The sequence below is a fragment of the Penicillium cataractarum genome, assembly GCF_028827025.1.
Source record: "Penicillium cataractarum strain IBT 29864 chromosome Unknown utg000001l, whole genome shotgun sequence".
Taxonomy (NCBI): Eukaryota; Fungi; Ascomycota; class Eurotiomycetes; order Eurotiales; family Aspergillaceae; genus Penicillium; species Penicillium cataractarum.
Window position 1 is genome coordinate 3,361,968 of NW_026622737.1, and position 23,710 is coordinate 3,385,677.

Below are 23,710 nucleotides of genomic sequence, written 5' to 3' on the forward strand. Positions count from 1 at the left end.
ATTGTCCTTGTTGTGGCAATGTATTTATTAATGAGGGATTCCCTCGGTGCCATGAGAGTCACCCTGGAGGCTTCCCCACGTTTCCCCATCGGATCCCCCGGAATTTCCCCACAATCTTCGGGCTCACTCTCTGGTGGGCGTTCGGATTGGAATTATTTAAGAACACCTTTTCCTAGTATTTTGTTTCTACTATCGCGTCGAATCTTCACCCTACTATATCCCGCAAACCTCTTTTACTCCACGTCATGACGACCCCGCTCTCACCAGGGCTCGCCCTTTCCGATGCTAGGCTCCTTCTGGAGCATCCTTACCTCCCAATGGAGGCTGGTGTTGCGGCCACCAATGATGGCATGTATCACATTGCAGCTTCAACCTACATGAAGGGCTCAACTGGTGCTATGATAGACTGGTGGTTCGGCTGGATCCATACCACCGACCAGTACAAACTTTGGCATCCTCGCGACCATGTCTTCTCGGATTGGCAAGGCCCACGCAACAACGACAGTACTTATATCGGTGGACATCACCTCGTTCACGAATTTTTCGGCGGTGAACTCGCCAAGCTCAAGATTTCCTTCCGTGACCCCGCTGAATATTTTGGTCCGACCTGGAAGGAAGACTTTCAACGCGCTGGCTACTCCACCGCGATATGTGGGAGAACCGGTAACTGGAACGATCAGACCGGCGAGGTCAACTACATGGGTCATCTGATACACTTGATCAAAGATGAGCCGGATGGTGTTCGAATGCGATCGCGATTCTGGCTCGGGGATATTCCAGGAGTCTCGCCAGAGGCGAGAAGGGCTATGGTTCCTGAAAAGTTACCTATGGCATTGCTGCAACATGCCACCGAAGAGATGGCGATCTTGGCTACTGTTCTACCTGGTTTACACGAGCAGCACGCTAGGAAAGAGTAGGGGTTAGAAATCATAGGAATCCATGTATATAAAATGCAGGCTAGTTACGTAGCTAATCTAAATTGGAATAATCCCCTACATATCCCATATACACACACGCCTTAAGTTTTTCTCCTCCCGCCCCACGGGTGCTATCCCAGGCAAGTCACAATCAATGATTTGCTAGTTGTAAATTATTCGAATTTGTAGGGTGCACGTTCCCGCTTGTACTTGGTACTATGCCTATCAAAGGCTCGACTGCCATTTTGTGATCCCTACTACGTTATTCCCACTTCGCCGCATCATCTCAATCCTTGTCCCACTTTCCCACTTTCCCACCTTCGGTTTGCCGAGGGTCAACCAACCAACTTAAAATCAAATGTAGATGGATTTGAAAATATTAATTTTCTGCCAAGCATGCTGTGCAGGTCTGCCTTCCTAAGAAATTTTCATATTCCTAACTCTGTGTGATTACAAGAAAACTTTTACCCCATTCATTGAAGGAAAACAAGAAATCAATATCTTATATCCCAAGTTGATTTGCAATGATTAGTACCCACTCAAAAATAATCACGCTGTATAGTATATATATATATAGTAGTATAATCCCATTTTTGGCGTAGGTTCAGTCAAGTTGATCAGTAAGCCCGATGGCTCCTATGTCCGTATAGTCTTGTAAAGAGTAGTCGTCATCGTAGTTGGTAGTGGTAGAAGACTGTCATAATTTTGGGGATTTTACGCGATTAATATCCAGACTAATCTCAACGCAGATTTCGAGTAAAGATATATATCATCGGACATAGGTATGTGACTATGATTGTATCAGATTGTTTGCCTGAGGCCACATAAATAACAGCCCCCGCCTTTCTGCCGGTTGCAAACTGAGGGTTATGGTTAAGTGGTCCCTATAGTCTGCCCTAGGGATCTTATTTCCCACCCAAGCCTTCCCCTCTCAACCCACCTTAATTGTTCTTCTCTCCCACTTCCCCATACGCCAATCCCACTTACTCTTTGCTTTGTACATCCCCGCTAGTACATGTTGGCCATGAACATGGTATCTTCTCCGGTCACAAGCGGATCCAACTCGGCCGGTAATTCCAGAAATTTTCGCTGTAGCGTGTGCGATAAGGCCTACACCAAGTTAGAACATCTTACGGTACGTTGTAATCCTCATGCGTGCCGTTATACCTCAACGCTAAAACAACTCTAGAGACATAAGAGAACACGTGAGTAGTGATCATAATCACTAGTACACTAATGGAAACTAGTCCCCATGTCGAAGAAAAGGAAACAGCTGACAGGAATTAGATACAAATTTGAAACCATTTCCCTGCCCGCAATGTAATAAATCCTTTGGCAGGCAGGATGTGCTGAATCGGCACATGAAGCTGCATACGAATAGGCGCGCCCAAATTTCCGATGCCAATATAGCGCTTCAGCAGCCGCAAGCTATGATCAGCAATGCAGTCCTTCCCGAAACACCGGCGTCCCCTTTAAATTCCCTAGTGCCCACGAATTACGACTTGGAGCAACCTAGGCTTTTCGACCAATCTCTCCTCGCTAGCCCCTATACTCATGAATCGGAAAATCTGCTTGACTGGCTGATGCCGGATTTTCAGAATAGTTCTTCGCTGCTATTACCCATGGCAGATATCTCCGATAATTCTTATTCGTTGATCTCAGCTCTAAGCTGTCTGCGCTCGGTACCCCCAGCTGATAGCCAGGGGAGTCCCGGCCAGCATGCGGTGGACGAACTTCATAAGCTCGTCGATGACCTATCTAAGAGACTCAACAATAACCTGCGAAACACGGGAGTTACCCCTCCGTTCGTGGATGCGTGTTTAAGAGAATTCTTTGGCCGGGTATCTCCCTCTTTTCCGATCATCCACGAGCCTACATTCTCCGTGCGGGACTGTATATCCCCTCTGTTGCTGAATATGGTTGCTCTGGGTTCTCTATTTGTATGTGTCCCCGATGCTGTGGAGCAAGGAGAGATACTGTGGAAACTGGGGCATACCGCGGTTGCAGCCTCGTGGCAGAGTCTGATTAAACTACGAGGGCCGCATGACCAGTGTGATGGTATCCAGTTGGTTCTAACGGCTCTTCTGGGGCAAACATACGCATTGCTTTCTCGCAATACCAGCGTTCGGACAACCGCGTTTGTCTTCCATGGATTAGGCTTCTATTGGGCAAGGACATCTGGTATGTACTCAGTGGACGATCTTCAACTAGGAGCTATACCCGACGTGGAAGCAGAGCCAGAAGTCAAGGAGACCGCCTGGCGCATTTGGGTAGCCGCAGAAGTTCAGCGGCGAGCAACACTCGGACACTATATATTGGACGGGCTCATCTCACAGGCGTCAGGCTCCGCCGCTAGTGCTCGTCATCTCACAAACAAAATCAGCGCCGCATGTTCCGATGCTGCATTTGCTGCCGAGACTGCCGACGAATGGATTGTTCAAATGGCGCAGTTGGGCCATGAGCGGATTCCATTTTCAGAGCTGTTCATCAGAGTATGCGCGAGGGATTATACCAAGGCGCCATTAGAGCTCTCGCAACTTTCCATCTCGGTCTTGCTCGAAGGCCTGCAATCATTAATCGCTGAGCTACATGACGTCGATAGCGCGGCTTTGGGAACTATTCCACGCTCACAGATCATTCAAGGTCTTCTCAACATTTACGAAGGCAATCTCTGTACCTCCCGCAGTATCGACTCCCTCCAGACTCTCATCTGCTGGCATGCCGTGTGTATTGAGCTTTCCACCCCCACCATATCCCTCTACCGCCGCATCTGCGACGAGTACAAATTACCGTTAGTCCTCAGCGGTATTCCCGTCAAAGGTTGGGCGCGCCCTTTCAACCTCGCCAATTGGGCTCAAAGCGTCGAAGCATTTCGCGCCGTTCTCCATGCGGTTTCCATCATACGTCTTCTTAACGAAATCCCCAGCGGTCATGCCCATGCAATTCACATCCCCGGCTGCCTCTTCGCCTCAGCCATGATACTAGTGGCAACTCACCTCTGGAACAAGAACAAGGTCAAGATTCCCAAAAATTGGCGATGGCACGACGTGTGGGTCGGTGTCATCGCCGAGAACGATCAGACCGATGAAACCCAAGGAAGCGAGAACATGGATACTTTGTCTTCTCCGGCTTCCGCTTTGGATCCTGCATCTCCCGATGCTCTTGACTTCAGCGGGGCTAAGAAACTAATCAACTCGTTGAATCCAACCGGCGCGAACGATGCAATGACTTCGGTGAACTTACTGCATGAGGTGAATACATTACAGATCAGTCTCAAGACAGTTGCTTCCAGATGGTTGATATCGACCGAGATGGAAGAGATTATTGGGCGTTTGGCGAGACTCCCTAGGCAATAGTTCTCAATATGAATGTTGAGTTGACCTTCATTTTAGTGTGCTGTGTTTTAAACTGTGTAGTGTAATAACATTCGATAAGATTAAAATTTCATTTCAGGAGCTAGCCATTATTGATCAACTTCACTTTTGCAAAGTAGGTAGCAAATTCCATCGGTTGATCATGCCTACCGAGGCTGCAAATCTTGAAAGCACCTAGTTTGAAGGCATCGGAATAGATATCTGCCCCGGAACAAGAGTCATCCCAAGTTTGAACAGCCAACAATATAGATTTTTGATGCGGAAAGCGTCCTGACCATCTGCCATATGTAGCTTCCCCCGTGCCCGGGCGCAATGTAGAGTGAAAAGCACAATATCGCAATCCCTTAGATATGTAGAGGTAGCGTACGCTACCTGGCTCCTATGGATTTCCCCATGTATCTCTACTCCATCTTGATACTTTTTAAGCCAAGGATATCGTTTCAGATCGTTATCAGTATGAATTTCTCCATACCAGATTATTCCTTCCTCTGATAGAGGGTGAATATGGCGATCAGGTAGCGTGCAGGGATACACTATATTTCCAATTCGTAAATTATCCCCTTGCACATTAAGCTTCACTTCTGTGTATGCGGGGCCATTCACTTCCCCTCCGTCTTTCTCCACTAGGCCGATACAAGATCGAGGAGGTTGCTGAAAGGGCATTCGTACCCAACTACTTCCTTTCGGCGAAAGCGAATATCATTCCGAGAATCAATTGAAGGTGTCTTTGCCCCTCCTTCGACTGGTGGTGCTCCGTAAAGTTGCGCCTTAGTTGAGCAAAACCACGGCCACAGATATTTATCTATTAATGGATTTCGAATGCCTGGTGTCCCGTGCGGTAGGGTGTATCTTACGGGCTTGAAAAAAAGGGGCGGCTTGTAGATCGGTCGAGTCTTGAATTAGATAATGCCATTGATGACATACTCTTTGAGCTGGTGTGAGTAAAGTCTGCATATTGGTCTGTATCAAAATTATTTCCAGGATCTCGGGGATCAGAAAAATCTCGTGCGGCTCTGTTGTTAAAGCCATGATCTCACGGGCAGGTGAAATTTGAGTATGGGGGGATTAGAGGATGAAGGAAAAAGTCCGCACCTAGTTTGTATTCTTTTGTAGTATCGGATGCGTTGGTTATCAAGTCAGACAGACGTCGACTTCGTGTATAGTACTCCCATAATAGGAAAGTTCTTCCTTGAATGATAATGAGTTGCCCGGACTGGGCCGCGGCCTGTTCCAAGTACAGTAACATTTATCCTATTCCCCCTTATGCTAGCAGATCCGAGAATAATAAGGAGTCCTGATTCTGCTAACGGATGGTTATTTTATTGCTGCCTGAAGAGTATGATATTATGGGAGTTATGATATCAAACTAAATTAGTCTGGTCTTTCCTCTCATCTTTCCTCTCGTCTTTCCTCTCGTCTTGCTTTTCTTCTCATCTTTTATGTGCTTAAACTTAATAGTCCGGCGACCTCTCCTTCCTCGTGATTGCTACTTCCTTCTACGAGCTTGCTACCTACCTCCCGTCTCCGCCTTCCTCTCCATGTGGGCGAAGCTGCTGTGGGGATCCCTATGGAAGGCCGCCCATGAGGGAGAGAAGCCTAAGGGCAAACATCTCCCAGTGTTCTTCGCCTAGAAAGCGGTGCGTGAGCTAATGGCAAGAAGCCATTTCTTCATGTCGGGCAAGCGCAAAGAAGAACGTGTCTGCGATAAGCTCGCAAACGTGTAGTCTGCCTTCATTTTCTGCCTAGGCGAGATTCAGACTGAGCGATGTGGCTCCTGCGAGAAGAAGCACGGCCCCCTGGGTATGCTACTCCTTTCCTGCATTTTGATGGTCTTTTGCGAATATCCGATGCTAATCAATATTTAGGCCAAGTGCGTCATAATCCCATGGGGCACAGAGTCGGGAAGATCAAGCGTATGTCGGTCTCCAGGCTGGCCCTACTTCCCTGCTGTTGCCGGGCCCCGCCTACTGCCCGCACAGCTGCTAATAAATAGCCTTAGCTACACACTAAGGGATTCCCATCTGCATATGAACGTAACCATAGTTCAAGTTCGAGTCTACTAGAAAGTTAGAAATGAAGAGGTTAGCTTAACGAGATCTTGTCTTGGTATCTATCTATCACATAACCGGGTAAACTATATATTTACTTCCTCATTGCTCCATCGCTTTGGCCCCAGAGCATTTAGAAATTGGAGCCTTTGGGTAACAGGAGATCTTCCTAGAAGCTCTCTACTAGTGGCTGTTCACCCCTGACTCTGTCACTCGCCTACCAGCCCAAATGACTCCCCAAAGCCTCTAGAATTTGAGCTGCGCTAGTGTTCCGGTCCAACACGGCTAGAATGTGTTGGTCTGGACGCACCAATACCGCCTGACCTTCCTTCAACGGCACCACATCATCCCACTTTTCCTGACCAGGCTGCAGCAAGAAGTCCACACCTTTGACAGCCACTTGCAGTGATAATTTAGAGGCCACTTTTGCAGGAAGCTGCTTGAGCGCCTGTTGAACGGCGGATTCGAAGTTCGAGGAGGAACTCTTGTCGACCAAGATAGTGAAGGAGTCAAAGCGGCACAGATCTAGTGTAGAGTAGGTCATTTCCCCTACCTTCTGGGAATCGACGCCAACGTATGTTGAGTCAATCGCAGGAAGCTGCACCTTCTCAGAATCAACGAGTTTGATCCAAGCATGGGGCAGACGAGCTCCCGGCACGCAGACGGGCTCGTACACGGATGCATTGTCGGGGATGCGCTTGTCGCCGTACACGTAACCGATGTGTAGGCCGAGGTTATCAAAATGCTCACGCTGGCCCTCGATGCCCTCGTTGATATCGACCATAGCCTTTTCATCATGGATCGTTTGGTATAGATTGTGACGGGCAACGTCGACATCAGGATCAGTAGTGCCGAGAGTCTTCAGCAAACCAAAAATCTTCTTTCCGTTCTTCACACTCTGTTGTGAGTTTACCAGGGCAACCTGACGGCGCTCGGCATCGTATGTATCCAAAGTAGCGTCCTTTGCAGAGCCATGGTGCACGGCGGCTAGCTTATAAGCCAAGTTGTGGACGTCGCCGAGCCCGGAGTTCAGGCCTAGGCCGCCAGTAGGGGGAAGGAATGAGCGGCATCACCAGCACTAGGCATAGGTGCGTTAGTCGACAAAATTACGGCAAATTGAGAAAGCAAGAGAGGTATACTAACAGGAAAACTCGTCCGTCGCTGTAGGACTTGGCGACCTTTCGGCTCAGGATCCAGGGACGGAAACTGAGAACATCATACTTGGCCTTCGCACCGATGGCAGCGTCGACGACCTTGCGGCAGTGCTCTTCATTCCATGATTCTACTGGCCATTTTTTGGACTATATAAAATGTCAGTATCAATGTGCAGCCGCGATTAAACACTGAACTCACGTCGAAATTGCAAATCAGAACTTGATTTCCGGACAAGTCATAGGCGATTATAAAACCAGATACCAAAGGATCCATAACCCAATGGAGCATACCGACCTGCTCCTTAACGATGGGACGTAGATCCGCATTGACGTGGATGGTCATCATTGTTTCGTCTGAATGTGTCGTTAATGTCTTGGATATTAGAGTCCGAAAAGGAGTTTATACTTACAAGAATCCTCGCCCTCGCTTTCAATGCCCAGGAAGCTGCGCACGGCACTCTTTGCGCCGTCACAGGCAACTACATGCTTCGAGCGGACTTTGTATGGTTCTTTTGAATCGCGGTTCATGATTGTTGTGATGACATGGCCGTCAAACTAATTTAATCAGTAGGTGTTACAGGAAAGAAGAAAAGGTGCAGGTTCTTACCTGTTTCAAGTCGACAAAGGCGTGGTTCTTGCGAATCTCGACCAGGCTGCTCTTAGATAGCCTCTTGGCAATCAGCTCTTCAAAAGCAGGCTGTGGGATATTGTGAATCATCTAAAGACCATTTTAGCGTTCGTAATTCCTGGGTATGGCTTAGTGAAAACCAACAGTGGGGGTACTGTTAAGGACTTCAGCGTCCATGCGCTCATAGGGTAATTTGCCCACATGCTCGCCAGCCAAGCTCGTAATAAAGTTAACCCAATAGGCATCGCTGCGAGAGGTTCCGACCTTGCGAATCTCGTTCACATCTAGTCTGAACTGACGGCACATCTCGAGTGACCGAGGGCTTAGGGCGTGAGCCTTGGGGGCAGCCAATCTGGTCGCATATTTCTCAGCAATTAGTGATCGGACTAGAATACTATCAGTATACATGTCAATGATATCTTAGTAGAGAGAAGGAATACAGACCGCCAAGTTGCTCCAACATGAAGGCCAAAAATAGACCGGACGGGCCCCCACCAATGATTAGGACCGGGACTTCCTCATCGAAGGTCTCGTCGTGAAGCACTGAAGGTGACATTGTGTGGTATAGTGTTTGTGTCAAACCCCGCCTCTTATCAAGTATCCCCCAATAATTTGATTCAAGTTGGTTGGTACCTGTTGATTTGGTCTTGTGTAATTAAAGTGAAGAAATCAAGTTAGAAAACATTCAACAATTTAAATTGGAGTAAAGATGTCACGCATCTCTTCCCCACCTGTAGTCAAGGATGGGAATACTCTATGTGGGGAATGGGGAATCGTGGGGAAGTAGCATGAGTGGGGGAGTCCGGTGGCACCCACGGCAGCGAGGATCATCGAAGTTGTGGACAACGGACTTTAACGTTGGCATTTTTACTCAGGGCTGCTTTTTTTAATTTCAATCTCCATGGAGAGTTGAGAACCAAGGCCGGCCTGGAAGGCAGGGAACACGACTCGGCAATCTGGTACGTAAAGGTGGAGGAGACATGATAGTTTCCAAGGTTTCTCTATGTGTATTTAGGTACGATCTCATTTAAACGACTCGAGATTAAAAGGTTTGGTCCAGCTTTACTTGGTTTCCAGGTTGCCACCACGTATAATGACGATTGAAAGTCGTTCCATGGTGAGATCCGAGTACGGTGCATCTATTCCGATCGAACAAAATTCCAGTAGTAATGCTCGACAAGCCAGCCTAATAGTATAGTGACAAACTTCCGGATCAGATCGTAAACGTCGGCGAACTCGGTGCTGATTCCGAGGTCGCGGTTAGGGGGAATGAATATACTGCCTCGTCTACAAAGAAGGCGTTGTGGACGACGACGGGCCGTTACGCCTCTGCAGTTCTGGTCGAGGATTGGGAATCTGAATGGGCTCTGCTCTGCTTCACTGAGAAAATCCTGAACGATGCCGGTTTAAGGACGCCGGTGACTTGCTCACAAGGATTTCCCTGTGTTCAATACGGGCCTGGGTAAATACAATGTTGGGATTGGTGTTCCCCAAGTCTAGCCATCGCATCATGCACGTTTTGGAAAGCAATGCGTTCGATTGGGAGATGCCGGGATTCGGGGACATCCTCGTATTGCTTTATCCACGAATTGAGTCTGGAATGTGCTAGTAAACACTTGTTCCCACGATAAAAAAGTTGCAGTTGTACCGAGAGATTCTACCAGAGATTGTCCAACATAGAACCTATCTATCAAGGGTCGGCGTAGACTGAAAATCCGGGCAAGGCTCCTTTGTTTAGAATAAACATCTCAACACGACAGGCCCCCTCCTCCAGAATCAAACATCCCAAAAATCAAGCAATCAGTCACACCAATCCCGCGACATCGAACACGTCCAATTTAAAACTAGTGTCAAAGTACGGGGTCTGTCATACTTGGTACTTTTATACGGAGCACAGCATATACGTCAAAGATAACCTTCCCGTCCTCGACTCCTCTTCCCTATCGCCAAAAGCCACATGATCATCGTCGCTCCCGGGGAAGCGGTTAGTTCGCATTGGAAAAAGCACTATGCAGACTAGAAACAAAGACAAAACACGGAGTACACGGACCTCGATCGCGACTGGGTGATTTCCCCTGAGCCGCAGTGTGCGATCTTTTGGTTTTGATGGCTGGCTCAAATTCTGGGTACAGTACATGGGATGCGGTTATGGCGCTCGAGGAGCAAATTTCATTCGGGGGGACTTGATTGATCGCAGTAATCAATCGGACACCATAGATTAATTCCTTTGAAAGAAGGACTGTGTGCGAACCTAGAGAAAAGTTTGTGTGGACGGAGTAGCTACGGTACTTTTGCCGATCGAGTAGCTGTTGGGCAATTCAACATGAACTGGCAAACTAAGTATGTGGGCTCGGGAGAAAGATATCATCATTTACATGTTCCGAATCTTCTCCGGAGACTTGTGAAATTGCGAATTGGGATATCCTCCGTGACTACATAATAATCTGGCCAGGCACGGTCGCACACGGTTGCACGAAGTGTATATGGACCAGGCAGAGCCGACAAACATGGCTGGGATCGCCGACGCCTCGAGGCATTGTTAATCAACGACCATGATGCCATGATCGCCGTCTAGCCTGCGCCGCGGAAACCGTCGTGAAAAGTGCCGGAGATTGGCAATTTGACAGCCAGGGTCTGAGTCTGACGTATCCGACCGTTAGTAGTGAAGGGACTCACGGAAGACATTTAATGAAAGAAATGCCGATCGTATTGTCTGGAACTTTTGTGCGCGGCCTGAGGCCCCACGGCAAGTCCGATCTCGCCCGGTTTGGGAAGGTCGACTTTTTGGTGACCCGCAAAAAGGGCTGCCTGGTTTGTGTGGGTTCAAGGGTTGGGCACTGCAGGGACGATGATCGGGCTGTGATTTTCCTTCGTTGTGACTCGCGAGGGACTCGGGAATAGCAAGGAATAGGTATACAAAATTGAGCACAAGTTGAAGTTTGATTGAACAGTGCCGACGAGGGTATGACCTTGGAGATTTCTAACGGAAGAAAAAGAAAAGTGATAGATCGTGTGTAGCCTGGAATCTGAAACGATGCAGGTACAGGCCTCGGCTGTGCCTGAAAGTACTGAAAGTGCAGTACTCAAAGTACCTGAAAAGGCACGGTTTTCGTGGGTCGCGGGCGGGGTTGACACGGCGAGAACCATGGGCGATAGCACCGATTGTGGTTGTTTATTGATCGACGTCAGAAGTGCTGTACACAAAAGTCCAGAGAATACCTGTCATCGTTCGATAATCAAGAAAGAAAAAACCAGGACCTCTCATTTCTCGAGATCAATTTGACTGCTCCAACGTTGGTTTTTTTCCCCTTTGTGTGGCGGAATGAACGAGGGCTCCGGGTAATGCGGGCAGGGGTCCGTCAACTGCAAAGATTGCGTGGTTCACCCCCACAGCGATCGAGGGAGGCACGGTTTTGTGGAGGCAAAACCGGGTGACGAATGCACCCAAAAAAAGACCGTTGCGCAGCAGAGTGTGGCCCAGATATGACTGGTGTGTGTTTTTCTTGAGTGGCAATCTAAATTTATCACTTGTCAATTCAAGAGCAGAACGAAGAGGGAAAAAAAGGTCTTGAATCAAAAGCCTAACACTTATCAACTCAGCCAGGGTAACTCGCACCGCGTCTTGCACTGACAAGCTGGGCAGTGGATCCCCGGGCGATTCATTGAGATTGGAGTCCCCATGGAGGATTGATCAGCCCGGGCCTCCGAGTAGTCCTGTAGGCTCAAAATTCTGACACGACCATCGAGGTGCATCAAACTGAGCGAAATTCCCCAGGACGCGGACAGGGATGCGCTAGCGTGTCCCATGGCGTCTTCAACCACAGCCCCGGGCCCGGATGCAGCGCGAGACACCGCGCGCTGCGGTAGACGAGGATCGGTTAGCGTGTTGATTGTAGAGACTAAGTGGACCGGAATCGCGGAAGACGCAACGGCTGTCATTTCCCGGTGTTGGTGGCCTCTAGGGCGGCTCAGTGCAGGAAACTAGTAGTGGAACCCTCAAAGACACAACGGGTATGGATCCAGTCATGGCTGGGAAATCGAATGAGGAGATCGAGATGAGGTCTTATTCTTTCAAAGTGGAGGAGGACAGTGGAGAAGTTGGTGTTTTGTGAACGAGGATAACGAATCGATGAGGAAGAAACGGGTGGAATAACAAAAGTGGAAAAGTGGAAAAAGACAAAAAAAAAGCGGATCCACCGGCGGTCCAGACTTTTGGACTTTTCGGGTTCCTCAAGTCCGCTTTGCCTTCTCCTCCTCCTCCACTTCCTCCGCTTCCTTATGAGCAATCCTCCTTCCCACTTCCTCTTCTCCAGTTCTGCTTTTCTCTGTTTTTTCCTCTCCACGTCTCTTTCTCCTCCTTCAACTCCTCTCCTTCCACCCACTCCTCTTCTCAACCCCCCACATCCCCTCGTTCAATCTCCTATCAACAAACACTCCCTTCAATCTACGTGAGACGTGTCTTGCAATCCATCTTCTCTGTTTATCCTTTTTTCACGATCCTTGAGAGCCAGTCTCCAATCAAAAGTCCAACCCAAACTTTGTTGCCCTCGTCTTTTGCCTTTCGCTTAGATCCGATCTTGCAGCCGCGAGGTCCGACCAGCCAACGAGAGCACCGAACGCCCTGCAGCCCCTCGCGTCAACATCTGAAACATTTCAACTACTTCAAGACACTCGCCGAACTACCAGCTCCCCCTTCTCTTCTTTCAGCCACACACGCGCTTGCCACCTCACTGCGTCTTTCGTAGCATGGCCAGTGTTGCGTGCATCTGATCCGCTTTGATCTCTACACTTATCCCCCCGCCTTATCTTTGGTGGTTTACCTTTACTTCGCTATTTTAACACGCTCTCTCCTTTTGCCAATACGTTTCACACGCTTTCATCCCTTCGGCGTGTTTGGAAATTGTCCCAGCCCTCGGAAGCTTGTCCGGCATTGTTTATTTGGGCAATCTTGGTCTTTCGAACGCGTTGTCAATTCTTTTCCTCGTCTTTAAAAAGTCCTTGGACATTCCTCCTTCAGCACAAAAGCTGTTCTACTCCACCCTGCACAGACCACAATCCCGCTCTTTTGCATCATGTCTGCGCGCCCCGATTCGCCCAAGATGGCCAAGATCCCTGATGGTTCCTCTTTCACTTGGATCTTTGACCATATTGCCCGCTACCCTGCTACCTACGAAATTCCCCTTCGCGACATGTACGCCCTCAATTGCCAACCGAGCAGGTCTTTCGTGGCCGGCAGCACCTCGCCGGAAACCGCGTTTAGCCCTCGGAACTCGACCTCGACTCAGGCCTCGAACTCCTCGCAGGAAAGCTCCGTGGATGCTGCCGCCGACTTCCGCTCCCAATTGATCCACCAGATCGCTCGGATGCCCTCTCAGCCTTGCTCGCTCCCGCCCAGCTTTTTGACCTCCTTCCTCCGCCGTTGCTTCCCCCAGGACCTGGAGCAGGTGGACTTCCCCCAAAGCTTGACTGCTTTGGACTACGCCAAGGACTTGCAGAACCGCTGGAAGAAAGAAATGTCTCTTGCCCTGCAGCGATTGAACATTAGCCGTAGTGAAGCCGATAACATCAAGAATTCGGATCTGGCCGCCAATTATCCCGGAGTCGTGTCTTGGCTCGAGACGATCAATGCCAAGGGCCGGATTCTCGAGGCATTGTACACCCAGATCTATGTGGGCCTGCGTCGCTGGATGATTATGAATGAGGTTCTCCTGGAGCCGCACAACAAGCATAACCACATCGCTCTGCTCAACACCCTCTATCCTCCCATCTCGCCCTCGACCGTGACTCCTACTCCTCAGTTGACCTACCAAATTCTCAAGATGCACCGCGACGCGTTTTTCAAGACTATCAACAAGGTCAGCACTCGCGGCACGGGTCCTGTGTACCAGATGATTCACCAGGGAGAGGGTGAAGAGGGTGAGGGTTCGTGGCCCGCCGTCCACAAGACTCTTGAAAAGTTCCTCGATCTGGTCAACGAAATGATCGATGAGTGTGTTTTGGTCAATGAGCCTAGTCACTTTGTCAGGTCCAACAGCTCCTCCCGTAGCAAGACTCGCAAGTTTGACTCCGGCTGCAGCTTTGGCACCACGGGAACTACCGAGTCTGATATGAGCATCGCCGAGGGTGTTATCGACAAACCCCTCCCACACTTCCCCGTCCCCATGGACGAGAACGAGACCAATACTTCGAACAAAGGCTCAGTCTTGGAGCGCCTTGCCCGCGAGCTCCGCTCTCTGGGCCCTGCTGCCAAGCTTCGTAACCTCCGGAAGATGAAGTCCACCACTGCTCTTACTCGGCCTGGCAGCCAGCACAGCAGCACCTACAATTTCTCCCTCTTCGAAGTCTCTGAGGAGAAGCGCGAGCGCCTGATTCGCGATGCGTACACTCGCAAGAACTCTCAATCTCAGGTGTCGACCACCACTGACAACCAGTAAAGCAATTTCTGGTTTCTCCCAACCTTACCATTCTTACCGTTGAGCCTGGTCTCAACTTGACACATTCTACACAAACTCTTTTCACATTCCACCTTTCCCTCGGCGTCTATTACACTGGAGAACAAACAAAAAAGACATCGGAGGTTGCATATATGGGAACGTTCTGGCTATCTGTTTCCATATTGATCTTTCTCGGAGCTTTCGGCGCACTCGGATACTACATGCATTATTATGGGAGTCAAAATTCTGGCGCTGGTATCAACTGTTTTAACGAAATCATGTGTTTACGATATTCATACTCGACGGACTAGGTTCCTTTTTCAAATGAAAACATTCAAGAATTACTTTTTTCATACGTTGTAGCTCCTACCAGTGTAGAAAAACGTGAACGTCGGAGTAAGGACAGTCATGCAGTCGCCAGGGCAACTGAAAGCTCTACGGCCACTCCGAGGCTGTTTGTATACGAAGAAAATGTGCTTTACCAGCCCAAGGCCGTGGATATATTGGGATCTTCATCAATTGATCTTGCTTGACCTAACCTACCTATAGTCACAATATGACATGTCACCACTAGTAGTCATCTTGTCAGATATGGTCATATTAAAATTATGAACTTATCAACCAGACATTTTAGATCATTCATTCAAGTCGAAACTCTCGGATTAAAGCAGCTATTGCCTTTTGACTTGGGACGAATACAGCTCCACGTGACCGGTACGCCACTGACAGCCGCGACTTGCACAAGTTGCCGCTTCGCCCGCCGTACAAGCTGCGATAAGCGCGATAGGAGAATGATCAAAGTGTCCAGATCCGCAGGCCTACTCCGCGTTTGTTTGTGAGAGCGCTGGCTCATTTGGCCCGCGATGCTTGTCAATGCTCTGAACTCGTACTCGAATTAATTACAAACACCGTCAAAATCTCGAAGACGACGGCTAAGCCTCTGGCTCCGGGCATCCGTCCCTTATAAACACTATTTACCCTTCGATTCCATTGATCCCGTCCATATCAGCCAGGATGAGGGCCCCCACGAGACCCCGAGCCTCATGGCATTGGTATGCTGCGCTGGGAGCTCTACTACCAGCCTGTTTGGCCAATGCGAGTCCGGCAGTCAACGTAGCACTGCAGGCTTCCTTCGATTCGTCCCCGTACTTGGTTGAGCTGCTGTATGTGAACACTGTCCTTGCTTATATACCCGTGATTTGGAGTACTTGGGCCAGCGATACTTATAATGGTGCTTAGTGAAACCGCCGCCGACGAAAACGCAACCTCTTATTTCCCATTACTCGACCGCATCGCCGACGGTGCCTTCGAGGAAGCTATCTCGGAGAAGGAGCTGTATGACCGCTTCTTACAGGTCGTTCACGAAGATGGACATCTACGCACCCCCGAAAGTCTATCGTCGTTCAAACTATCGCTGTCAACACGGTCATTGGCGCCTCGAATCCAGGCTCATTATCAGTACTACAATACCTCGGTGCAGCAATCGATGATGGGGGCGCAAGATGCGGCTTGTCCCGTCTGGGTTCATTTCGAAGGGAAGCAGTATTGCTCCTCGCTGATGGAGCGTGCTCAGCAGGATATTGATGGAGAGTTGTAAGTTCAGCTTCTTCAATGCTATTGCTCTCAGCTTGCTGACTTGAAGGTTGTAGAGATCCCAGGGAACTGCCATTCGACCGTGTTCACGGCGATATCTCGCTTCCCCCCGCTGTTCTCTACGCAGATGTATCGGCCCCGGCGTTCAAGGAATTCCATGATAAATTGAGCGAGATGGAGAAGCAAGGCGAAATCTCGTACCGTGTGCGCTATCGACCACCCCAGCACTGGACCTCGCAACCCCTGTTCGTCTCCGGATACGGCGTGGAACTAGCGTTGAAGCGTACGGATTATATTGTGATTGATGACCGTGATGCAGAGCAACGGGATGACAGCAGCAAAGAGGGCGCTCCAACTGGATCCGAGGAATTGAAGGAGGATGCCCCAGATGATTTGCGGCCTCTATCTGCTTCGGAGGTGTCTAGACTTGGCGTGAACTCTGCGAGCTACGTGATGGACAGCGAAGACCCGCTGAAAACACTGGTCAAGCTGTCACAAAACTTCCCCAAGTACTCGACTACCATCGCTGCTCATAATGCTACCGCAGAACTGCTACAGGAAATTCGTGAAAACCGGGCGCGGATGATCCCAGCTGGCTACAATGTTATGTGGATCAACGGCATGCAAATTGATACCCGACAAATTGATGCATTCTCTCTGCTCGATATCCTCCGTCGAGAGAGGAGGCTCATTGATAAGTTCCGCGATCTAGGTCTGTCTGCACAGGAGGCTGTGAAGCTCCTATCGCACCCAACTCTGGCAGAGTCCCAGGCGGACGATGACTCTCAGCGTTACGACTATCGTGATACTCTAGAAGGTGGTCAGGTCATTATTTGGATGAATGATCTAGAGAAAGACTCGCGCTATGAGTCTTGGCCAACTGATCTCCAAACAGTATGCTCATGCCCCATGCTATCCGTCTTAAAATAATACTGACAAGTACAGTACATCACCAACACTTACCCGGGGCAATTGCCCCAAGTCCGTCGTGACTTGCACAATGTCGTCATGCCCGTTGATCTATCTAGCCCAGAACACGTCATGTTGGTTGTCAACCAGGTCCAGACCTTTATTAAACGTCTGATCCCTATTCGCTTCGGTCTGGTGCCAATTGCGCCTTCTCCAGATGCCCTTCCCCAACTGAAGCTGGCACACTACCTTCAAGAGACTTACGGGCTCTCGTCACTGCTCCACTATCTGGAAGAGTCCGCCTCTAAGGGCAAGGCTGGAGAAACTGACAAGGTGTCGTTTGAGGCAGCGACCAAGGAGCGAACGCCACGCGCAGACAAGGAAGCTCTATCTTTCGACCAGGTGTTGAAGAGTGAGCACTACGATGCTGTGGCCACACGCAGTGCTGACTACCAGCGTCGCCTCGGCCTTCAGGGTGCAGCTCCTAATTTCTTGGTCAACGGTATCCCGGTCTCTCGCGAGAGCAACTGGATGCAGGAGTTGAGCATGCTGATTAGCAGGGATCTGAAGCTGATCCAGCAGGGTTTCGTTGAAGGCGTTTTTGAAGAAGACGCTGTGCTGCCCGAGTTCTTCTTGGCCGGTGCCTTTGAGAGACGCAACACGTTCATCATGCCCGAGGACCCTAAGAGCGTGCGCATCGTGGACCTTGCCACCATCTTCGGGCCTGATTCAAAGATTCTGGACCAAATTCCCCAGATTGAACCTGAAAGTGGCGTTTTGGGCGGCATTCACATCATCGTCGTGTGCGACTTTGAGTCGGAGGCTGGATTGAAGCTTCTCACCGATGCGTTGAAGTTCCGGAAGGAGAATGGCGAGATGGAACTTCTCTTGGTGCACAACGGTGCTACCGAGTCTGAAGGAAGTATTTTACGCCTGAACGCGATTCAACACGCCCTTGCCAAGGGAGGAGAGATCGACAGCATATTGGATGCCGTTGCCTCTTCTGAACCCCTAGAGTCATCTGAATCTAGCCAGGAGGCCATCCATGTCCACCGACGTCTTGCCGAGACCCTCGGATTTGACGCCGGCACGGAAGGTCTCGTTGTCAACGGCCGTGCAGTTGGGCCTATTCCCAAGGAATACTCTTGGAGCGTGGAAGAAATCGGCCAGCTCGTTGCCTACGAGCGATCCAAGCGGATTGAACCCGTTGCGAAAGCCTCCCTGTCCCTCCGGTTGAACAAGAAGCTCACCAAGCCCCTTGACCTCGCCAAATTGACTTCGATGGTTACTCTTTCTACAATCTCGGACGTACCCGAGGGCATATTCGAGTCGATGCCGGACTTCCGAATGGATGTGTCGGATAAGTGGAAGACCGAGCACTCGGTCATCGCTGTTTCCAACTCTGAGGATCCCGCGATCAATGTCGCAGTTGTGCTTGATCCGGCATCCGAAACGGCCCAGAGATGGTTGCCGATTATCAAGGTCCTCTCTGAGCTAGCGGGTGTTCAACTGAAGATCTTCTTGAACCCCAAGGATGAGCTCAAAGAGCTTCCTGTCAAGCGCTTCTATCGCTACGTACTGGAGTCAGAGCCATCGTTCACTGCTGATGGCTCTCTATCTCGCCCTGGAGCTTCGTTCACTGGCGTGCCCGTCGAGGCATTGCTCACCCTGGGCATGGATGTCCCCACGTCTTGGCTCGTGGCGCCCAAGGACTCTGTCTATGACCCGGATAACATCAAGCTGAGTGCTCTGAAGGCCGGAGCCAATGTCGACGCCATCTATGCTTTGGAGCACATTCTGATCGAAGGCCACTCTCGTGATGTTACCACCGGCTCCCCACCCCGGGGAGTGCAGCTCGTTTTGGGCACAGAGGATAATCCTCATTTCGCGGACACTATCATCATGGCCAACCTGGGCTACTTCCAATTCAAAGCGCAGCCTGGCGTGTGGCAGATCAACCTCAAGCCTGGTCGAAGTGAGAAGCTTTTCAACATCGACAGTGTCGGTGGCCTTGGATATCGGCCCCAGCCTGGCGATGAGAGCACCGAAGTCACCCTTCTGTCCTTCCAAGGCCGCACCCTCTTCCCTCGCCTCTCCCGCAAACCCGGTCACGAGAACGACGACGTCCTCGAAACGGGACCCCAGCCTGGCTCGGCGCGAGACTACCTTTCCAAGGGCTTCAGTTTCGCCTCCGGGGTGCTCTCTAGCGTTGGCGTGGGCGCCAAGTCTGAGGAGCAACAGGCCGATATCAACATTTTCTCCGTCGCCAGTGGCCACTTGTACGAGCGCATGCTCAACATCATGATGGTTTCCGTCATGCGGCACACGAAACACACCGTCAAGTTCTGGTTCATTGAACAATTCCTCTCACCCTCCTTCCGCGCATTCCTGCCCCATCTCGCCGAAGAATGCGGCTTCTCGTACGAGATGGTCACGTACAAGTGGCCTCACTGGCTGCGTCCACAAAAGGAGAAGCAGCGCGAGATCTGGGGATACAAGATGCTCTTCCTAGACGTATTGTTCCCCTTGTCTCTGGACAAAGTAATCTTCGTCGACGCGGACCAAATCGTGCGAACTGATATGTACGACCTCGTCACGCACGACTTGGAAGGCGCACCCTACGGTTTCACACCGATGGGCGACTCACGCACGGAGATGGAGGGCTTCCGCTTCTGGAAACAGGGCTACTGGAGCACGTTCCTGCGCGGCAAGCCGTACCACATCTCGGCGCTGTACGTAGTCGACCTGAACCGGTTCCGCGCTATCGCCGCCGGCGACCGTCTCCGTGGACAGTACCAGATGCTTTCGGCTGATCCTAATAGTCTGAGTAACTTGGACCAGGACCTGCCGAATCACATGCAGCACCATATTCCGATTCACAGTCTGCCCCAGGAGTGGTTGTGGTGTGAGACGTGGTGCTCGGATGAAGACCTCGCGTCTGCGAGGACTATTGATCTTTGCAATAACCCGCAGACTAAGGAGCCTAAGTTGGCGAGAGCCAGGAGACAGGTGCCCGAGTGGACTGTGTATGATGATGAGATTGCGGCGCTGGCGAAGCGTGTTTCGGCTGAGCAGGTTGGGTTTGTGCAGACTGGGGAGGATGGTGCGCAGAAGGAGGTGTCTGTTGATGATGAGATTGTCGAGGAGGAAGAGGAGGATGTTGACCGCAAGGATGAACTATAGATGGGTAGACTCTTGATGTTTTGTTGTTCTTTTCTGTGGTTGATTACCTTGTATAAGCGCATCTGATAAGTTTTCCCTTTGTGGATAATTTTGACATTTCCATTCGTCCAGTATTAAAGATACAAACTCGCTAGCTAAAGAAAATTTTCAGTTCAAACAGGACATGGCTTCGGTTGGCTCTCCTGCTTCGAGCTTGATGTTCGCTCTAGCAGAACATCATCTCGCGAGCCATCGACGTAGTGATTTACACATCTAGACAACCATAGAGCTCTCAATGTCACTCGTGTAATCAACACCTGCACCTTCTTCCTGCGCGGCCTTCCTGAGCTTCTTTTTCTCCTTCTTGCTCTTCTTCTTTGAGGATTCGGTCGGCTCGGCTTCGTTCCCCTCATTGCCATTGGCCTCGGACTTGCGGTGCTTCTTGTGCTTCTTCTCCTTCGGCGTGATGGGAACCTCCCCTTCAAGTCCTTCGGCGGCGGCGGCTTCAGCAGCCTCTCGCCTCTTCCGCACCTTCTTCTCTTGCTTCCTACGCTTTCTCTCTTGCTTGTCCTCTCGTGATTTCTTGACTTCACTATGGGAGTTCTCCGAGATTGGCGAAGAAGGCGCCGCGTCATCGTCATCCTCATCGTCATCGGATACCTCGGCGTCGGTGTGCTTGCGCTTTTTCGTCTTCTCGACGCTGTATGACCCATCGACCTGGATATCTCCCCGGGAGGGCGACGATTCAACCGAATATTCTCTCGCAACTCGGGCTAGATCCACAGCCTGTTGCTCGGCTGCGAATTCGAGCTTGGGGATGATGGCAGGTGTGGTGCTGGGAATCCGTGTTTCCTCATCGTCATCGTCATCGTCATCTTCGACATACACGTTGCTCTTGTCGCTCTCAGCAACTCCGTTCCAGCGGTGGTGCTTCTTCGCTGCTTCGACAGGATCAAAGACGGCGTTGGGATCAACAGTCTGGCGACGAGTCATGATGTTCTTTGAGATCTTTCGCCATTTGTCTGCGCACTGCTGGCGAGTTCGGGAGTTTTCCATTCCGTTGCTGATTGAGCCCCACGAAATAGATTTGAGTTCCATCTCCCAGATGTCTTTGCCCGCCTTTTCGGGTTCCGCCGAGGATGTAATCAGGAGGTTTCGGTATTCCTCTAAGGATGTCATAAATGCGCGCAGCTCAGTTTCGCTCCATCCACCAGTTCTCTTCGTATTCCGATGCTGTAGGCGGTTCTTCCAACGCTGGGTAACGTCGTCATCACTGCGGCCGAGAAGTTTGGCGATATGCGCGTACTTGGGCCCATGCTGAGCGTGCAACCTGATGAGCTCCTCGTCCTGCTCTGGGGTCCAATCGTGAGCCTTTTGTGTCGTATCCTGGAAGTGTCGCCGCATGAACCGATATACGGAACGGCGGTCTCGGTCGGGGATCAATGCATAGATATCGTTCCAGAAATCGGCCTTGGTGCAGATATGGGTCCCTACGGGCCATTCATCGCCGCCACGCTCAGAATGCTGGATCATTGCGTCGAAGGTACGGCCTTCAACGCCATGGATGTTGCAGAACTGGACCTTGAAGTTCTCCAGCGCTTTGACTTCCTCCTCGATGAAGAACCCGACTTTCTGCTGGTTCTTGCCACCGATGCGGTAGCCTCGCACTTTTTTCAGCAGGCTGTCGGGTGTGGCGTCAGATGTAGGTTCTGGAGAGCCTTGAAGCAGAGAGGCCTCTCCTGTTCCATTCTGCTCCGTTTCTCGAGTCTCTTTCGAAGGTGACTGGTCCTCTTCTTCATCAGACATCTGATTCGTGTCTTGGAGAGTGGATTCTTCATTTGCGTCGACCTCTCCTTCGCGGCGCTTCTTATTATTTTTCTTCTTATGCGACTCGGAGTCTCGCTTGCGTTTCGAGGGCCGTGACTCGTCATCTTCAGGAGAAGGCGAGGACTCGAGTCCATTGGTCGAAGTAGTCGAAGGGAGTTCGTTGGTGTGTTTAGCCTTGTGCAACTTCTTTTTCTTCATTCTAACGCTTTCTGTAGTCGAAGGTGGATTCGCAAACCCAATGACTGCGAGATGTCAGACTTTGGTACTCGAGGGCATTGACAGCACCAGAATTTGCAAGCATACCTGGGCTTTCGGGAACCTCCATATTGTAGGCCGAGACGGGGCGTGCCCAACGGGCGTTATTGCAATTGGAGGTGGTTCGTGGGGAAGTGAAGCTCCCAAAATTTATGGCCGCCAAGTGAAGATACACGGCAGATATTGTGACCGCCTTTGATACCGCCCGCCAGACCCATCCGTACTGCAGCTGCACCTGCAGACAGCCAGAGAATCACGTTTCCTTTTGTTTTCGGACAGATCGTAAGGTACAATTTACGAAGACCTGATGAAGGGATATTATGCAGGTCAATTGAACCCATAATTTCACTTGATACTCTACTAGTGATAGAAGTACGCGATCATCATTGCAACAAATGATAGTGGCACATTGGCAAAGATAACTACAATTGCGGATGGTATATGTACAGAAAAATCAAAATGCCCGAATACCCATACTCCTGGAATTAAAATGCAGATAATGAACTTCTGATCATGACGCCAGGTTCATCTCACGCAAAATTCTCGTGACTAGCTTCTTCTGATCCGCAGGGTTCAAGCTCTTCTCATCCGTAGTCTGCAGGCAGCGCCCAATTGCAATTGTGGCTTTAATCGCACTGTCGCCAGCATTAGAGCAATCGACCCAGACCTTGCCATTGCGACCGACGGCAAGCTCGAATCCTCCCAGACTCTCGAGTTTCTTTCCAAGCTCGGAAAGGACCGCAAGTCCATCGATGGTATCGCTTTGCTCAGATGAAGAGGAGCTAGCGCGAAGCAACCGAGCTGCCATACCAGTGGACACGTCGAATACCATGCCTCCAACGAGAGGCCCCAGTCCACCGGGGTCTGACTTTCCAGTGGCCGGGTTCACACAAGTAAGCTCGACCTCTGCGCCTGCGCCGACGCCGATGGACAGAACGCGCGCATAGACTAGTTCACCCTGCTTGAGCATCGGCCGTGTTTTCTTTGTAGCACCCTCAAAAGACAATTGGCCTAGAAGGGCGTGTGCTGTGTGCGGCGTCACCATGCAGTGGAAGTAGTCGACGCTCGAGTGGTGGATTTGAGCAATAACGAGGTCGTTGACAGTGGGGATGTATCGGCGATTGGAAAACGAGAGGAGGGAGACTGTGTTTCGCTTGGCATCGGTCGTCACGAGGCCAGCCTGAGTCGCTGTCAGGACATGGGTTGTGGATTTAGACTTGGATGACGGCTGCGACAGAAGGCGAAGGCCTGGGCCTAATTTGAGAGGATTCGAGTTGTTGGATGGCAGAACATCACTGGGCACCTCATCACCCGGGAGCAGGATGAGGGGTGCGGACATGGTGCAGAGTGAAAATTTCAACCACTTTTCTGGTGTCTATTTTTTTCGACAGAGACAAATCCGGAGCGAG

At 50.5% G+C, this 23,710-nt stretch overlaps 8 protein-coding genes across 8 annotated transcripts; 5 read left to right on the forward strand and 3 right to left on the reverse strand.

The window, feature by feature from the left end:
* Positions 1-245: 245 nt before the first annotated feature.
* On the forward strand, positions 246-917 carry N7496_001152 (uncharacterized protein; the record flags this gene model as incomplete). Its single annotated transcript, XM_056694083.1, has 1 exon — positions 246-917. One exon carries the CDS (start codon positions 246-248, stop codon positions 915-917), a length of 672 nt encoding a protein of 223 aa, XP_056560812.1.
* A 1,622-nt stretch (positions 918-2,539) lies between these two features.
* N7496_001153 (uncharacterized protein) lies at positions 2,540-4,273 on the forward strand (the record flags this gene model as incomplete). The annotated part of the gene is made up of 1 exon (XM_056694084.1): positions 2,540-4,273. The coding sequence occupies one exon, from the start codon at positions 2,540-2,542 to the stop codon at positions 4,271-4,273; it is 1,734 nt and encodes a 577-aa protein (XP_056560813.1).
* Positions 4,274-6,556: 2,283 nt separating this feature from the next.
* On the reverse strand, positions 6,557-8,677 carry N7496_001154 (FAD binding domain-containing protein; the record flags this gene model as incomplete). The annotated part of the gene is made up of 8 exons (XM_056694085.1): positions 6,557-7,374; positions 7,413-7,417; positions 7,483-7,640; positions 7,693-7,847; positions 7,904-8,048; positions 8,101-8,211; positions 8,266-8,507; positions 8,566-8,677. 8 exons carry the CDS (start codon positions 8,675-8,677, stop codon positions 6,557-6,559), a joined length of 1,746 nt encoding a protein of 581 aa, XP_056560814.1.
* A 537-nt stretch (positions 8,678-9,214) lies between these two features.
* On the forward strand, positions 9,215-9,587 carry N7496_001155 (uncharacterized protein; the record flags this gene model as incomplete). The annotated part of the gene is made up of 2 exons (XM_056694086.1): positions 9,215-9,238; positions 9,315-9,587. 2 exons carry the CDS (start codon positions 9,215-9,217, stop codon positions 9,585-9,587), a joined length of 297 nt encoding a protein of 98 aa, XP_056560815.1.
* Positions 9,588-13,193: 3,606 nt separating this feature from the next.
* On the forward strand, positions 13,194-14,555 carry N7496_001156 (uncharacterized protein; the record flags this gene model as incomplete). Its single annotated transcript, XM_056694087.1, has 1 exon — positions 13,194-14,555. One exon carries the CDS (start codon positions 13,194-13,196, stop codon positions 14,553-14,555), a length of 1,362 nt encoding a protein of 453 aa, XP_056560816.1.
* A 1,014-nt stretch (positions 14,556-15,569) lies between these two features.
* N7496_001157 (putative UDP-glucose:glycoprotein glucosyltransferase) lies at positions 15,570-20,240 on the forward strand (the record flags this gene model as incomplete). Its single annotated transcript, XM_056694088.1, has 4 exons — positions 15,570-15,718; positions 15,795-16,148; positions 16,205-17,042; positions 17,094-20,240. The coding sequence occupies 4 exons, from the start codon at positions 15,570-15,572 to the stop codon at positions 20,238-20,240; spliced, it is 4,488 nt and encodes a 1,495-aa protein (XP_056560817.1).
* A 252-nt stretch (positions 20,241-20,492) lies between these two features.
* On the reverse strand, positions 20,493-22,371 carry N7496_001158 (MYB DNA-binding domain protein; the record flags this gene model as incomplete). Its single annotated transcript, XM_056694089.1, has 2 exons — positions 20,493-22,288; positions 22,350-22,371. The coding sequence occupies 2 exons, from the start codon at positions 22,369-22,371 to the stop codon at positions 20,493-20,495; spliced, it is 1,818 nt and encodes a 605-aa protein (XP_056560818.1).
* A 441-nt stretch (positions 22,372-22,812) lies between these two features.
* Positions 22,813-23,640, reverse strand: N7496_001159 (exosome non-catalytic core subunit RRP40; the record flags this gene model as incomplete). The annotated part of the gene is made up of 1 exon (XM_056694090.1): positions 22,813-23,640. One exon carries the CDS (start codon positions 23,638-23,640, stop codon positions 22,813-22,815), a length of 828 nt encoding a protein of 275 aa, XP_056560819.1.
* Between the last annotated feature and the right edge of the window lie 70 nt (positions 23,641-23,710).